The following is a 15,275-nucleotide window of genomic DNA, read 5'->3' as shown; positions in this document are numbered from 1 at the left end:
TACCTTTGACATCTACTGGTGGAGCAGAGAGAGGGTGTGTGTGTGAGGGTGGTGGGGTAAGAGTGGGGGTATGGTTGAGGGTTGAGGGTGGGGGTGTGTGTGAGGGTGGGGTGTATGGGTGAGGATGTGGGTTGGGTGGGTGTGTGTGTGTGTATGCGGGTAATGGTGGGGGTATGGGTTTGTGGGTTTGTCTTTTCGGGAGTGTTCATTGGCTTATGTCCCCACCGCCAGATGCGTTTTAAAGGACCAGAGTTTGGTCTGCTTTGTGTTTTATTTTTGTATGAATTTATGGTGATACTGGTATGTCCTTGGCCTAGCTGGAACGTCGGCCTGTACCCATCATCATCGCCATAGCAATGCACATGACCTCTTCATAGGTTATGTTTATCATAGTGTCAGTCCAGGACTGAGTGGAGCTTAGGGAATCGTTCAGGTACCTTGATAACCAAGAATGTAATGCTACTGAGTACTGACACTCACAGGCACTTAGTGACACAAACAGAGCAACATGCATGCACACACACAAAGAATTGACAGGGTTAACACTGCAGCACGCTACCTCTCTCTCTACTCTCCCTCTTCATCCCTTCAGGCCCTCTGTTTATGTATTCTGTTCTCTTCTCTCTTCTCTCTCTCTCTCTCTCTCTCTCCCTCTCTCTCTCTCTCTCTCCTCTCTGCTCTCTCTCTCTTCTCCTTCTCTCTCTCTCTCTCTCTCTCTCTCTCTCTTTTCTCCTCTCTCTGTTTCTCTCTGTTCTCTTCTGTTCTCTCTGTTCTCTCTGTTCTCTCTGTCTTCTCTGTTCTCTCTGTTCTCTCTCGTTCTCTCTGTTCTCTCTTTCTTCTCTTCTTCTCCTCTCTCTCTCTCTCTCTCTCTCTCTCTCTCTCTCTCTCTGTGTGTGATAAACAGGGCAGGCCCAGGGAGGACAGGAGCAGAGCGGGGACATCTGGACCCAACATCTGGATCCGGCTGTCTGTGGAGAGAGAGAGGGAGAACGAAATGGGGAGATGGAGAATTGAGGGGGCGAGAGAATAGAGAGATATGGGAAAGAGAGCAGGGCGAAAACTTGCCCCCAAAGTTTTCTGAGCAAAAATTATTTTCATTGTTGGATATAAGAATATAAAAACACCAGGAAATCAGTGATTTTAATTTAGGTAATCTCTTCCCAAGTATTCTCATGCATAGTACAGAGACACAAGATTTAAAAGGATTTTGTTTTAGTCAAATATTTTATCTGTTTGGGCTTCTTGCAATCAATTTGCAGTCTACAAATGATTTGTAATTACAGTATATTCCAGCCCCTCGACCAAAGGCTGAATCTAGTTGATGATCCCAGGAATTGACTATTCAGACAGAGAAAATAGAGAAAGGAGGGAGGGAGAGAGGGGAGACAAAAACATTTACCAGAGGAGGAAAGAAAGAGCAGAGTGAGAACAGCTGGAGAAGGTGCCTAGGATCGGCCTTTGAGCCGAACGTCCTGGCCAGGCAGCTGATTAAACTTTCATGAAACATTTCCAAAGGCAGGGAAGAGGAAGTGCGGGCCATGACTTTATGAAGGGCTTTATTGTCTAGACACGGCAGCAAGAGCTCCAAGCTCTTCTCCAACGGAGGAATGGTGAGGAGGAAGAGGAGGAAATTATATTGGATTTGGGATCAGTAAGAATGGTTGTGCAAGAACACAATAAGACGTGAGCAATATTGTAAAGACTAATACGATACATGTCATCTAGGTAATTTAGGGGTTTTATAAATCCTGCCGCCCATGCTTCAATTGGTTCAAATTTCTGTAGGACGTCATTTGAGGTAGGTCTCTTGTTTAGGTCAAAGAATATCCAGGAATATTCTAGAGTGACTAGACATATAGAAGCACCGMCAGAGTAGCACTCTGTCTACAGTGAAAGAAAACCACTGTGTCAAATATAATATAGCCCTCTCAACGATACTATTTGTGCAAGAGGAGCAATTGCAAGGTGTGATTGACTATAACAGCGGGATCTTATTACGAGTAACAGGCTGGAAAAATGTAACGTCTGGCAACCCGTTCAGTGATACTCGCTAAAGACGTTTAGCTAATTAGCTGACCTGGAGCCTGTAGAAAGTGTCTGCTCTAATTAGGCATGCACGAGTTAGCCGACACCACTGATCCCAGCACAGATCCCATCCCAAATACGACTTTACATAGGCAGCATGCTAACAGTTCACTCCTACTACACATTAAAACAGAAATGTCTTCCATATAAAACCACACAAGAAAACCAACAGATGCATATTTCCACGTGKGGGAGTAAATGTTTAAAAGTATCCCTCCCGCAACACCGGCACTTTCGGGATTTCTCAGCCTCAGCGTTTGAACTGGAAGAATTGCTTCACCAAATGAGTCCAACGTTCCTCACTCTGGACGGTATATTTTTCTGTGGACTGTCTGCGCCAGGAATTTGCCATGTCTGGTCTTTGAAAAAGATGAGGAGGAGTGTATGGGATTACAGTTTAGTACAATGCGAGAAACGCATTAGTCCACTGGTTCTGCTCATCCATCAACTCTTCCCTGAAATCCCCTCTCCCTATCCCAAATGCAAAAACAACCAGTGCACGAGTGTTCACCTGTTGGAACACGTAGGCACTGGCTTATGTGTGTGTGTCATTCTGATGGAAAATCACCACTGGGCCATACTTTAGATATGATCCTGTGTTGGAGGTGGTGCACACTGCACAAATGACTCTGAGTGTTCTGGCACAAAATGGCCGCCAAACATCACCCAAGTGGCTGCTTGACCRMTTTGGCGTGACTTKCTGTTGATTAAGTTACAGGCATCCTTCTGTCAAATCACCATGTGAGGAACACCAAAAACCTGTTAACCACACATCATTACATCAAAACTAACCGTGTGGATAGTTACAGCTACCTCAACTGAGCATTTCAGRTCTGGTTTCCAGTCAAACCCTGCAACCCCTGCAGCCCTCCAGGACCATTAGGATCTACATACCTACATGCCTGCACTGCACTAGAATCCACAGCCACGCCACCCCCCCTCCCACCCATGACCACCCAAATACACACCCACCCACCCCTCCCACCATCCCAAACCCACCCTCCCACCACCTCCACCCATTCACAAACCCACCCCACCCTCCCACCCCTCCCACCCATCCACCAAACAACCCACCCTCCCACCCTCCTCCCTCCCAGCCATCCCATACCCCCCTCCCACCCCTCCCACCCATTCACCACCCACCACACCATCCCCCCCTCCACCCCTCCCACCCATCCACAACCACCCACCTCATCCACCCCCCTCTCACCCATCCACAACCCACCCACCCACCCCTCCACCCATCCACCAAAGCCAGCACCCACCCCCCCCCCACCCACCCCTCCCCATCCCACCCCACCCACCCATCCAAGGAGAATATGGAACAGATCAGAATGTTCAACTTGATATTCATGTGCAGAGACACAGCATGACACTGGGAGAAAACCCATTTCCTGCAGGAAGAGAGTTGCCAACCATCGTGGTGCAGGCCCAAACACAACACATTAACCCCTAAAACACAAACCACTCAGGAAAGCTTAAAGTAAGAAGCAACATACATGTGTCAGTGTAGGGCCTGGGGGGTAAGAGACTAGATAGATCCCATTCTTCTTGTGTCACGTGTAGGGCCTGGGGGGTAAGAGACTAGATAGATCCCATTCTTCTTGTGTCACGTGTTTTGTGAATGTTGTCATACTGCAGACACATTTACTGTCTGTTTCCTCAGGAAACAGTATATGGTAAATGTAGTCATTTAAAAAAATATTCTGCTGAATWTACGACTGAGTATTATAGGTTTAAAACAAACATTTACCACACATGAGTATTGGAAWTGTAGTTTATTCAAATGTATTTTATGTCCTCACAGTAAATTCACCAGCGATTACTGAGTCAAAAGCCATAATGAAAATAAATRTGGATATACTCTGCRCAAATAGCACATGACATTCCARCAACGTTGCCACAACAGAGCAAGATAAAGTTAGCATCACAACAAATTGTTGTTATTCTGATAAAGCTATYCGGGCAAAAGCACACATCAAACATGGCAAACAAGGTAACCATGAATAGACAAAAAGTTAAAATGCTAGCTTTTATTATCATACAGAGTTACCATGAGATGCATGCAAGCAATGCAAATGTTCTATAAATGTCGGCATAACAACGGTGATCTGCAATGAATGGGCGATTGACTCTTATTTAACTGCATAATAACTCATAAAAAAACAGTAAATTACTTCAGCAGAGCTATTCAGTGTCAAGCCTTAGGATTATTAATAACTTTCCCCCCAACATTCATACAGAAAGATGGGTAATATGCCACAGCTTTTGGCATGACATATGAGTTTTKATTTGGTTCCAAAAGAGTTCCACTYTTCAATATTTCCCCAGTAGACGTTACACCAGAGTACACAACACAGCTCTCTTAGATACTTTTATTCCTTACCTGCAGYTCTTTTGCACAGCAATATGATTCTGGGAGTGTACTGACTAAATACAAGAAACCTTTCAAAAACATCATGACAAACATACAATAGAGGAATGGGCAATGCATTTATTTGCAAGTGAGATTTATTCCCATATTCCTCAATGTACTTGTCTGAAAACAAGTACTACTTTTGGAATGTTTGAAGTGTGTGAGCTGCTTTTTCATTAAAAGCACTTCATTCAGGAATCACTATGTTCCTATATTGTCTCTTTTGCACAAGAAAAGGCACCTGTTGTTTGAAACAAGTACAGTCCAAATGCTTTTTACGAGGCACCATTACATTATATTGTGGCCGATTGTTTGATTTGCAGCAAATTTGGATAAAACTATTGGTACAGGGCCAGCCATTTGCTACAGACAAAATACCCTATGGTTGTCATGAGAATACCATGATGCACTGCAAAATAAAAGTTCTCTCCGGGGTTTCTAACCTTTGTTGGTTTGTTATTTCATAGTCTGTGTTTACAGAAAGGACTACCGATGAGTTGACAGAGGTGACCTCGATTTCGCCGGTAGGGAGAAGGATACATATTTAGGGTTGTTGCAAACACTGTCGCTTCGGGTTCATTATCCACACTAGCATTCCACTTAGAATAAAGAAACATATTGGGCATATACTCTGAGTAGTATGCTATTGTAGAAATTGGAATATAACCACATTGTGCCTATTGGGGTTTGAAGGATTAGTTTAGGGTGGGTCGTGGTGCCGGGGGAGGGTCACAGAGGGAGACTTGCGGATGAGGGGAGGGTCCTTAGTCGAAGATGATGTCGGAGGCCTGGCGCAGGCAGTTGGAGGAGTCATGGGGTAGGTCGGCATGTGTGATGTTATTCCCATCCAGACGCAGGTGCTTCAGTCTGGAGTAGTTCAGAGGGCCAGAGAACTTGCAAATATTCTCCAGGTTGAACTCTGGAAGGGAGGGAAGGGGTTTGGTGAACTGACTCATACATGATTCAACATTTCCTACTGTATGTACACATCCTACACCGATTGCCTGACACTTGCTGGAGGCAGACTTGAGGATGGATATGACTGATTTAGATTTATTTGTAATTGCAATGTCGAAATAGAGAAAGAGAACGTAAAGAGAATGTTGAAAGAGAGAAAAGAGAATAGAGAAAATAGAGAGAAGAGAAAGAGAGCAGAGAAAAGAGAATGAGAGAAAAGAGGAAATACAAAGAAAATCACTCACTGTTGATTTCGTTGACCTGCAGATAGAGATGCTCCAGCTGTTCGTTGATCTCAGGGATGGACTGCAGCTTGTTGTAGGACAGATCCAGCTCGATCAGGCTCGTCACATTGAACACGCCCGCCGGAATCCCTGCATCCGTCATCTGATTGTAGGCCAACCTCAGGTACGCCAGCTTGGGCAGCTCTTTGAGGTCCCCAGCTGCGATGCTGCTGATGTCATTGTGATCGCCATAGAAGYRCTCCAGCGAACTGGYCATGCCTGAGGGKAGCTTCTTCAGCTTGTTGTTGGTCAAGTCTATGGCCACCAGCTTGTTGAGGCCCTTGAAGACCCCGTTAAGAGCTTTAGAMGTCAGCTCGTTGTTCTSGAGGTGGACCGAGGTCAGGTTCTGCATGCCGGCCAGACTCCCTGCGGGGAACTTGGACAGCTGGTTGTTCATCATCTTCAGCTCGTCCAAGGARWTGGAGGGAGGGATCACAGCTTCCGTCAGTTTGTTGAAGCTGAACAAGATCTTATGAAGTCCGGTCAGCTTGTCGATGGTTCCCTTGGCGACCTTGTCATTGGTGATCTGGTTATGGTCCAAGACCAGCCAACGGAGTTCAGCCGTGACGTTGTCGAAGACCCCAGCCTTGATCTCCTCGATCAGGTTGTTCTGCAGGTACAGGTACTTGATGCCRGAYGGCACAATGGGCACAAACTTAAGGTTGCGGGAGTCACAGTACATGGCAGTGGGGAAGTTGATGGGGCACTCGCATTCCTGGGCACAGTTGGCGCTGGACGGGCCGTGCTGGGAAGCCGGCTGGTAGTCGTAGTCATCGTACTGACCCACGGTCAGGCTGACCAGCACGGCAAAGATGGGGACACGGAGGGGAAACATAACTGTACTGGGGAGAGGAAAACAGACAGAGGGAGAAAGGGAGACAAAGAAAAAAACATAAAGTGAAACGGGGAGAAAGTTAGCAAAAGTTTGTCTACCACATCTTGAACATTTCATACATAGTCTTACCTACTATTATCCTGAGTGGTACTTTGATTTTAAAATCTACAGAGAACAAACTCTATTTGAACAGTTAAATACATGACATTTCGATTGCATGATAGACGACATAAACTGGTTAAGAATAGACTTGTTACAGATTCCAAGTTAGAAACATTCATCTCAGGCTACTAGGGTTCCCCGAGAGAGAAAAAACATCTATTGAAAAAGCTCAATTGACCAAAACTATTCATGAATCACCCTAATGCAGCAATCTGGTAATACCAGTGAACTGCAAATCTCTTTAAAAAAAGAGGCAGATCCCTACTGTAAATATTTAGAACTATCTATGAACCAACAATGCAGGTTTTTCAGTGAACACCCACTTTATAATGTCAACAAATAAAGGCAATAAATATCATCATAACTTATTGACACTTTTAAGATGATTCAACTCAATTTGTTGATTTAAAGTACGACATGTAATCACATGATAATACCGTACTGCAAATGCAAACACATTAATGCCTTTGACTAACAAGACGTTGACTAACAATACTGTGCATCAATACAGTGTATTCATTTTATAAATGCATTCATGRCATGGTGCAATATAAGAACAACACATTGTCCAACGCAACATGAAAAYCATCAGATAACTTCGAAGGACAAAAATCTCTCCACTCCTTTCCCTTGTCAAGTGACAACTAGTTAACCCTGTACCACACACAATCCTCCCCCAGAGTTTAGCTGGGTCTGGGATAGCTATRAATCCCAGCATGGAAAGACCAAATACCTAGGGACAACCGAGCAGGAACCCTTCAGGAAATGACAAGAGTCCATTCCTCTTACCTTTCTCTCCTCTCTCTCTCTCTCCCTCTGCGTGTGGGATGGAAGGTCAGCAGGTAAGAAGACTGTGGTTGCTCAAAAGCCAGATGTCTCTGGAGAGAGGGAGGAGAACGAGGGAGAAAGGGAGAGGGAGGGGGAGATAAAGAGAGTGAGAGAAAGAGAGAGCGAGGGAAAGGGGTGGGAAAGCTTCTGCTTCTTCAGATGACTGTGGTCCCAGATTGACAGAAGGCAGCTGCCCAAACTGAAGTCACACTGTAGTATACAAAGACGATGGCATCWACATGAGTTTTTAAGGCATYGAATCTGAGAATTATGGMCTCTGCCTAACCAGTCACAGGTGCACCAGTYCAGTCTGGGATACGAGGTCCGCCTCGTGCGTGAATGAYGATGCGAAGCCTCACAAAGGACACATGGCATRATATATATCTGTCATTTTTCCTCCCTCTCCACCAAACAACCACCTCCCTTTCTTCCTTTCCCCTACTAACAAAAAAGCGAAGTGGATACAAGTTAAAACAAAAGGTTCCTGGAATGGTAAAGAAAGTGTGTGGAAAAAATCTGTCTGCAGCCAGAGCCAGCTGCCAATTATTATGCTGCAGCATGAAACCTTAAATAGGGTCTCGGAAAAAGTGACGAGGTCTTAGTGGACCAGAAAAGGATTATAAAACAGCCTATGCTGAAAAAAACAACAACAACAAAAAACCTATCCCAAATTGACCCCTAGCCCCTAACCTAATGTAGCAGGTGTAAGAAGACTCCTGAGTCCCCACATCCATTTTTCAGGGGAAACGGAAGTTAGGTTGAAAATACCGTATTCCTGAAAACCGTAAACATCCGCTTTCTTCCGAGCCCGTGGAGAGTGCCTAGCCCCTAATCCCTAACCTAATTTGCCTCTTCATGGTAAACACATGCTACCATAATAGAGGAAAGTAAGGTGAGGCAGACGTGAGTCCAATGAATTCCATATGTCCCCAGCAGAGGAGGCTGGTGGAAGGAGATATGGGAGGACGGGCTCATTGAACCCGTATCAAACACATCAAAAATATAGAAACCACATGTTTGACTCTGTTCAATTCATTCCATTCCAGCCATTACAATGAGCCCGTCCTCCTATAGCTCCTCCCGCCAACCTCCTCTGGTCCCCACTGTAAATCACTCAAGTGCCGTCAGATCCCCTCCTTCTCCTCCTCCCTCCATTTATCTTCACACACTTCAAAGTGCTCTTCATCTCCTTCCATATCCAACTATCCGTCTGCAGACTGCACTGCATCTACAGTACACGTTTCAAGACAATGGCTCTTCATGAAGATTTTGTTGAAATTGCTGAAAAAGACTGACACTGTAATGGTTTCCCAATTTCACCTTTCTTTGTTTATGTTCAATTCTTGCGTCACTGCAGCTCTGTTGTCTGGATACCAATTGGTCACAGTCCCATGTGTGTCTCCACGCACATGTCTTTCAGTCGCCACTAGTTACCACAGCCACAAAATCATAAACCCCACCCATTTCCAAAAAACATCTTCTTAAAATGTGATTTTAAACCTAACCTTAACCACACTGATAACCTTATACCTAACCCAAATAAGTAATTTCTATTTTCAAATATTTCTACGATATAGCCAATTTTGACTTTGTGGCTGTGGTTKCTAGTGGAAACCATAGCTGTGTTCGAATTTCCATACTAACATACTGTATACTACATACTTCATGAGTATATACTACACACTATATACTATTAGTTCATTTTAGTATACTATAAACTAACAGTATGCCTTCATTTGAGCGTACTAGCTCTTCGCCTGTCTACCGGAAGTTGATGCTGTTGCTATGCAACCTCTTGCTAGCTAGTTAGCATAACAAATGACTAGTTAGACATTTTACAACTTCACGTGTGTTCTTAAATTCAATGTGGAGTGCCAGAGTGTGCTTGTAAATTCAGAGCGTTGTCAGATTGTCCGTTTGTAAATTCAGAGCGTTTCACAATCTGGAAACAAATTAATTACGCTTTTTTTGCCGACGTTTACTTGACACCGGCCATTTTCAATGGGTGTTTTGCCAACGTTTACTGACACCGGCCATTTTCAAAGGGGTGTTGAGTGCTCGTAAATTCATTATTCTGCACTCTGGTACACTCAGACGAGAGTGCTCTGAAATCGGAGTAGATAGCCAGACCGAATTTACGAAAGCACCCGAACGTCCATTGAGAACGCACAACGACTATACCATTTAGCTAAGCTAAGAATGACTGGAATAATCAAGTCAATAAACGTTGGGTAGTTAGATAGCCTATAGTTAATATACTGGCTGCTGTAATGATATGCTATGTGGTTCGTAAGGACAGCGTAGCTAACAAATTGTCAGTCAACTTAACGTGTAAGGTAACTTATTTGAAAAGTCATTACTTTATTACATTGCTCAAACTTTTCTTAACATTTGTCATAATTAGTGAAAGCAATGAATTTGTATCAGCTCTCGTTGTACTTCGGCTGCATATTTTCCGCCATTTTCTTCAAATCTGAAAACGATGTGAAGCCACGCCCATTTCCTGAAGAATTGCATTATGGGCCCTAAAGTACGGAAATAGTGTCCTCTGCGTGTATACTTCATATTTTGGCGACATCCGGGAACTTCTGGCATGCTAACTATATCCATACTATGACCAATAAACATACTATATACTCAATTCACGTCACAAATACTACGGTTAGTGTGGTTAGTATGAGTATTCGAACACAGCTCATGCCTTTCTGGCGGCCATCTTAGATTGAAAAGACTTCCCGCATGTGTGTACTTCTTTTTCGAGTGTTTCCAAAGGAACCACCGTGGCCTACAGCTGTGTAGCCTATCGCTACAAAAACCCATGATTCATTTAACAATGAACAGTCTTATTACTCACACCCTGGTTTTCTTGGAAACAAAACCACTGTGGCCTACTGGGAAATTTATGGCTAGAAAAACCTATGATTAATTTGACAATGAACATTCGTCCTACTCACACATAACCGAATTGCTCAAGATTCTCGACTTGACAAATTGCAGTAGCTTCCAGACACTTCTGATAAGACTAGCATCCTCGTAAGCTTTGACCATATGTATTGCTTTCCAACCGTTTTAAAAAGCCATGTCCTTGCTTGCTTCTGTTTTCACCTCCATCCTTCTTGTCTTTAGATCATTTTCTTCTTCTTGTCCCCCATGGTCGTCCCAAACTAAAGCAACTGTCCTTCGATATCTCCTCCATCTCACCATCCATCTAGTTGAAGACCTAGGTCATGGTTTTTGTGTGGAAACATGACCGAATACAAACAGTGTAGTTATTCCCTCCGCAAGGCAATGAAACAAGCAAAGCGTCAGTATAGAGACAAATTGGAGTCGCAATTCAATGGCTCAAACACAAGACGTATGTGGCAGGATCTACAGACAATAATGGATCACAAAAAGAAAACCAGCCCCGTCCCCACATGCTTCAAGATGGCCAACATTGTTCCTGTTCCCAAGAAAGCTAAGGTAACTGAACTAAATGACTATCGCCCCGCCCCGTAGCACTCACTTCTGTCATCATGAAGTACTTTGAGAGACTAGTCAAGGATCTTATCACCACCATCCTACCTGTTACCCTAGACCCCCTCCAATTTTCTTACCGCCCCAGTAGGTCCACAGATGATGCAATTGCCATCACACTGCACACTGACCTAATCCATCAGGACAAGAGGAATACCTATGTAAGAATGCTGTTCATTGACTACATCTCAGCATTCAACACCATAGTACCCTTCAAACTCGACATTAAGTTTGAGACCCTGGGTCTTGACCCCGCCCTGTGCAACTGGGCCCTGGACTTTCTGACGGGCCGCCCCCAGGTGGTGAAGGTAGGAAACAACATCTCCATTCCGCTGATCCTCAACACTGGGGCCCTACAAGGGTGCGTTCTCAGTCCTCTCCTGTACTCCCTGTTCACTCATGACTGCGTGGCCAAGCACGCCTCCAACTCAGTCATCAAGTTTGCAGACGACACTACAGTGGTAGGCTTGATTACCAACAACGATGAGACGGCCTACAGGGAGGAGGTGAGGGCCCTTGGAGGGTGGTGTCAGGAAAATAACCTCTCACTCAACGTCAACAAAACAAAGGAGATGATCGTGGACTTCAGGAAACAGGAGAGGGAGCACCCCCCTATCCACATCGACTGGACAGTAGTGGAGAAGGTGGAAAGTTTTAAGTTCTGTACACATCACAGACAAACTGAAATGGTCCACCCACACAGACAGCGTGGTGAAGAAATTTCTTCAACCTCAGGAGGCTGAAGAAATTTGGCCTGTCATCTAAATTCCTCACAAACTTTTACAGATGCATAATTGAGAGCATCCTGTCAGGCTGTATCACCGCCTGGTACGACAACTGCACCGCCCTCAACCGCAAGGCTCTCCAGAGGGTAGTGTGGTCTGCACAACGCATCACCAGTGGCAAACTCCCTGCCCTCCAGGACACCTATAGCACCCACTGTCACAGGAAGGCCAAAAAGATCATCAAGGACAACAACCACCCAAGCCACTGCCTGTTCACCCTGCTATCATACAGAAGGCGAGGTTAGTACAGGTTCATCAAAGCTGGGACCGAGAGACTGAAAAACAGCTTCTATCTCAAGGCCATCAGACTGTTAAACAGCCATCACTAACATAGAGAGGCTGCTGCCAACATACAGACTCAAATCACTGACCACTTTAATAAATGGATTTAATAAAGGTATCACTAGTCACTTTAAGTAATGCCCCTTTAATAATCTTTACATATCCTACGTTACTCATCTCATATGTATATAGTGTATTTTATACCATCTATTGCATCTTGCCTATGCCGTACGGCCATCGCTCATCCATATATTTATATGTACATGTTCTTATTCCATCTCTTTACATTTGTTTGTTTAAGGTAGTCGTTGTGAATTTGTTAGATTACTTGATAGATATTACTGCACTGTCGGAGCTAGAAGCACAATCATTTCGCTACACTCGCATTAACATCTGCTAACCATGTGTATGTGATCAATAACTTTTGATTTGATTTGATTTGATGATACTGTAGTGGACTTGGGGTGTGCTGACCTTAGAAGGAAGGGAAAGTTACACGGTTAGCTGGACGGTTAGGATTAAACCAATGGAAAGAGCGAATTACGCATTGAATGCAGAATGTAATGCAGAATGTTTATTTTGGAATGAGCATCCATTTAGGCAGCTTTGATTCTAACTCTGACACATTCTGTAGTAGACATGAATACCAGTTCAGACATCTGAATCCATGTTCTCCAACCTGCACTAGTGGTGGCCTTTACACATGACTTTTACATGTTGATCTGGTCTCCTAATTAGACAGTCACCTCTACCACCTCCTCTCTGCATCTTGCTACTGCTATTTTAGTAACCGGAGACAGACCCCCTAAAGAGGTGGTGCTGTTTATTCTCACTACGCTATTAGCATGATTAATTAGGGGTCAAGAATGTATTACCTGTTAACGATCAGTAAACACTGTCATTAGATATACTGATCTACTTTGGGGCTGAGTGGTTAAATGTGTTACGTTTAACCAAATACGTTCCCTTAGCTGACAACATTCAAAGGGGGCATTCTGGCATTGTACACAACAATTTATTGTTTCAATCCTCTCTCGAAGGGCAAAACATTGACAAAAGGTGGAAAATATACTGTTATGAATCCCCCAGAAAACAGTGCAATCCCACTGGTTGAATCAACGTTGTCTCCAGGTCATTTCAATGAAATTACGTTGAACCAACATTGAATTGACATTTTTGCCCAGTGGGATGTTTCTTAGTGCTTTCCATTGTCCTGTCCTGTCCTTGTGGGTTGGTTTACCACCTCATCATCACCCTGTACAGAGTGTTTATGTATTGAAGATGATGTGTTCACGTTTCAGTCCTGTTATTGCTGCACGTTCCTTTGGAAAGACTCCCACCCCTATTCAAACCCTCAAAAGTTTGGAAAACAGATATTCTTCCCAGTCACCTTGCTTCCTCTGTTCGCTTTGATGACGTCAACCCTGATGCTCTCACATCCTCTCCACGTCTCAGAACTGAGCCAATGGTTTGAAAATGATGGGTCTTGGCTCTCAGGACTATTTTCCCCATTTATATTTCAGTAACATTGTTTTTCCTTTTCTGGTGTTAATACTGGCCAAGTTCTAAGTCTCTAACGGATGGCACTGGAACGTTATGTCTGCTGTTTCGGTACAGAATACAACCTCTGATTCAGTCCCATTTTCTTCCCAAACCAGTAACCCACAGTTCTTCCCAATGAACTATTACAATATATGTAAACAAGTCAAACGATGGCTGTTTCATTGATGGAAAAGTTGGAAGTATCTTTTTGCTTTCTCAGCAACTTCTTAATTACATCTATACATTTAGATGAACTGCAAGACTCTGCTCCAACACAATGAAATAGGTATTTATACCATTTGTTATTAAGCCAGCTTATTAGCTAATGAGCTAAATCCCTCTATTTCTGTAGGTTTATTGATGTCTAGCCATTAGGTACAGCATATGGTTTCAATTAACCATTTAAACATGTATACAGAACATTATGTCAGCTCAGTTAAACAATGCATCACAACTTTATACAGCCAATCCAGAAATAACAAACTCCATTCTGTTCTGTTTATTAGAATGCTCAAATTCTCAGACATTCCACTGTACACCTTCCATCTGTTCTGTTATTAGAATGCTCAAATTCTCCAGACATTCCACATGTAACACTTCCATTCTGTTCTGTTTATTAGACATGCTCAAATTCTCCAGACATTCCCCATGTAACACTTCCATTCTGTTCTGTTTATTAGAATGCTCAAATTCTCCAGACATTCCACATGTACACTTCCATTCTGTTCTGTTTATTAGAATGCTCAAATTCTCCAGACATTCCACATGTAACACTTCCATTCTGTTCTGTTTATTAGAATGCTCAAATTCTCCAGACATTCCAGATTTAACACTTCCATTCTGTTTATTTAAATGCTCAAATTCCCCAGACATTCCACATGTAACACTTCCATTCTGTTCTGTTTATTAGAATGCTCAAATTCCCCAGACATTCCACATGTAACACTTCCATTCTGTTTATTAGATAATGCTCAAATTCTCCAGACATTCCACATGTAACACTTCCATTCTGTTCTGTTATTAGAATGCTCAAATTCCCGACATTCCCATGTAAACCTTCCATTCTGTTCTGTTTAATAGAATGCTCAAATTCTCAGACATTCCACAGTAACACTTCCATTCTGTTTGTTTATTAGAATGCTCAAATTCCCCAGACATTCCACACTGTAACACTTCCATTCTGTTCTGTTTATTAGAATGCTCAAATTCCCCAGACATTCCACATGTAACACTTCCATTCTGTTCTGTTTATTAGAATGCTCAAAATTCTCCAGACATTCCACATGTACACTTCATTCTGTTCTGTTTTATTAGAATGCTCAAATTCTCCAGACATTCCACATGTAACACTTCCATTCTGTTTCTTTTATTAGAATGCTCAAATTCTCCAGACATTCCATAATGTCACTTCCATTCTGTTCTGTTTATTAGAATGCTCAAATTCCCCAGACATTCCCCATGTACACTTCATTCTGTTCTGTTTATTAGAATGCTCAAATCTCCAGACATTCCACATGTAAACACTTCAATTCTGTTCTGTTTATTAGAATGCTCAAATTCTCTCCAGACATTCCAGATTTAAC

At 43.3% G+C, this 15,275-nt stretch overlaps 1 protein-coding gene across 2 annotated transcripts; it reads right to left on the bottom strand.

The window, feature by feature from the left end:
• Positions 1-3,848: 3,848 nt before the first annotated feature.
• LOC111981486 (lumican-like) lies at positions 3,849-8,116 on the bottom strand. Of its 2 annotated transcripts, none has more exons than XM_024012766.3 (3): positions 7,473-8,116; positions 5,704-6,584; positions 3,849-5,420 (listed from the first exon to the last, which is right to left on the bottom strand). In XM_024012766.3, exons 1-3 carry the CDS (start codon positions 7,517-7,519, stop codon positions 5,266-5,268), a joined length of 1,083 nt encoding a protein of 360 aa, XP_023868534.1. In that variant the 5' UTR covers positions 7,520-8,116; the 3' UTR covers positions 3,849-5,265. The 2 variants fall into 2 exon arrangements, with proteins under 2 accessions (XP_023868534.1, XP_023868542.1); XM_024012774.3 differs by having other exon boundaries at positions 7,529-8,108.
• Positions 8,117-15,275: the final 7,159 nt, after the last annotated feature.

The sequence above is a fragment of the Salvelinus sp. IW2-2015 genome, linkage group LG3 (assembly GCF_002910315.2).
Source record: "Salvelinus sp. IW2-2015 linkage group LG3, ASM291031v2, whole genome shotgun sequence".
NCBI classification, from domain to species: Eukaryota; Metazoa; Chordata; class Actinopteri; order Salmoniformes; family Salmonidae; genus Salvelinus; species Salvelinus sp. IW2-2015.
The sequence above is the reverse complement of the archived record's forward strand: the minus strand, read 5'-3'. Positions and strand labels throughout refer to the sequence as shown.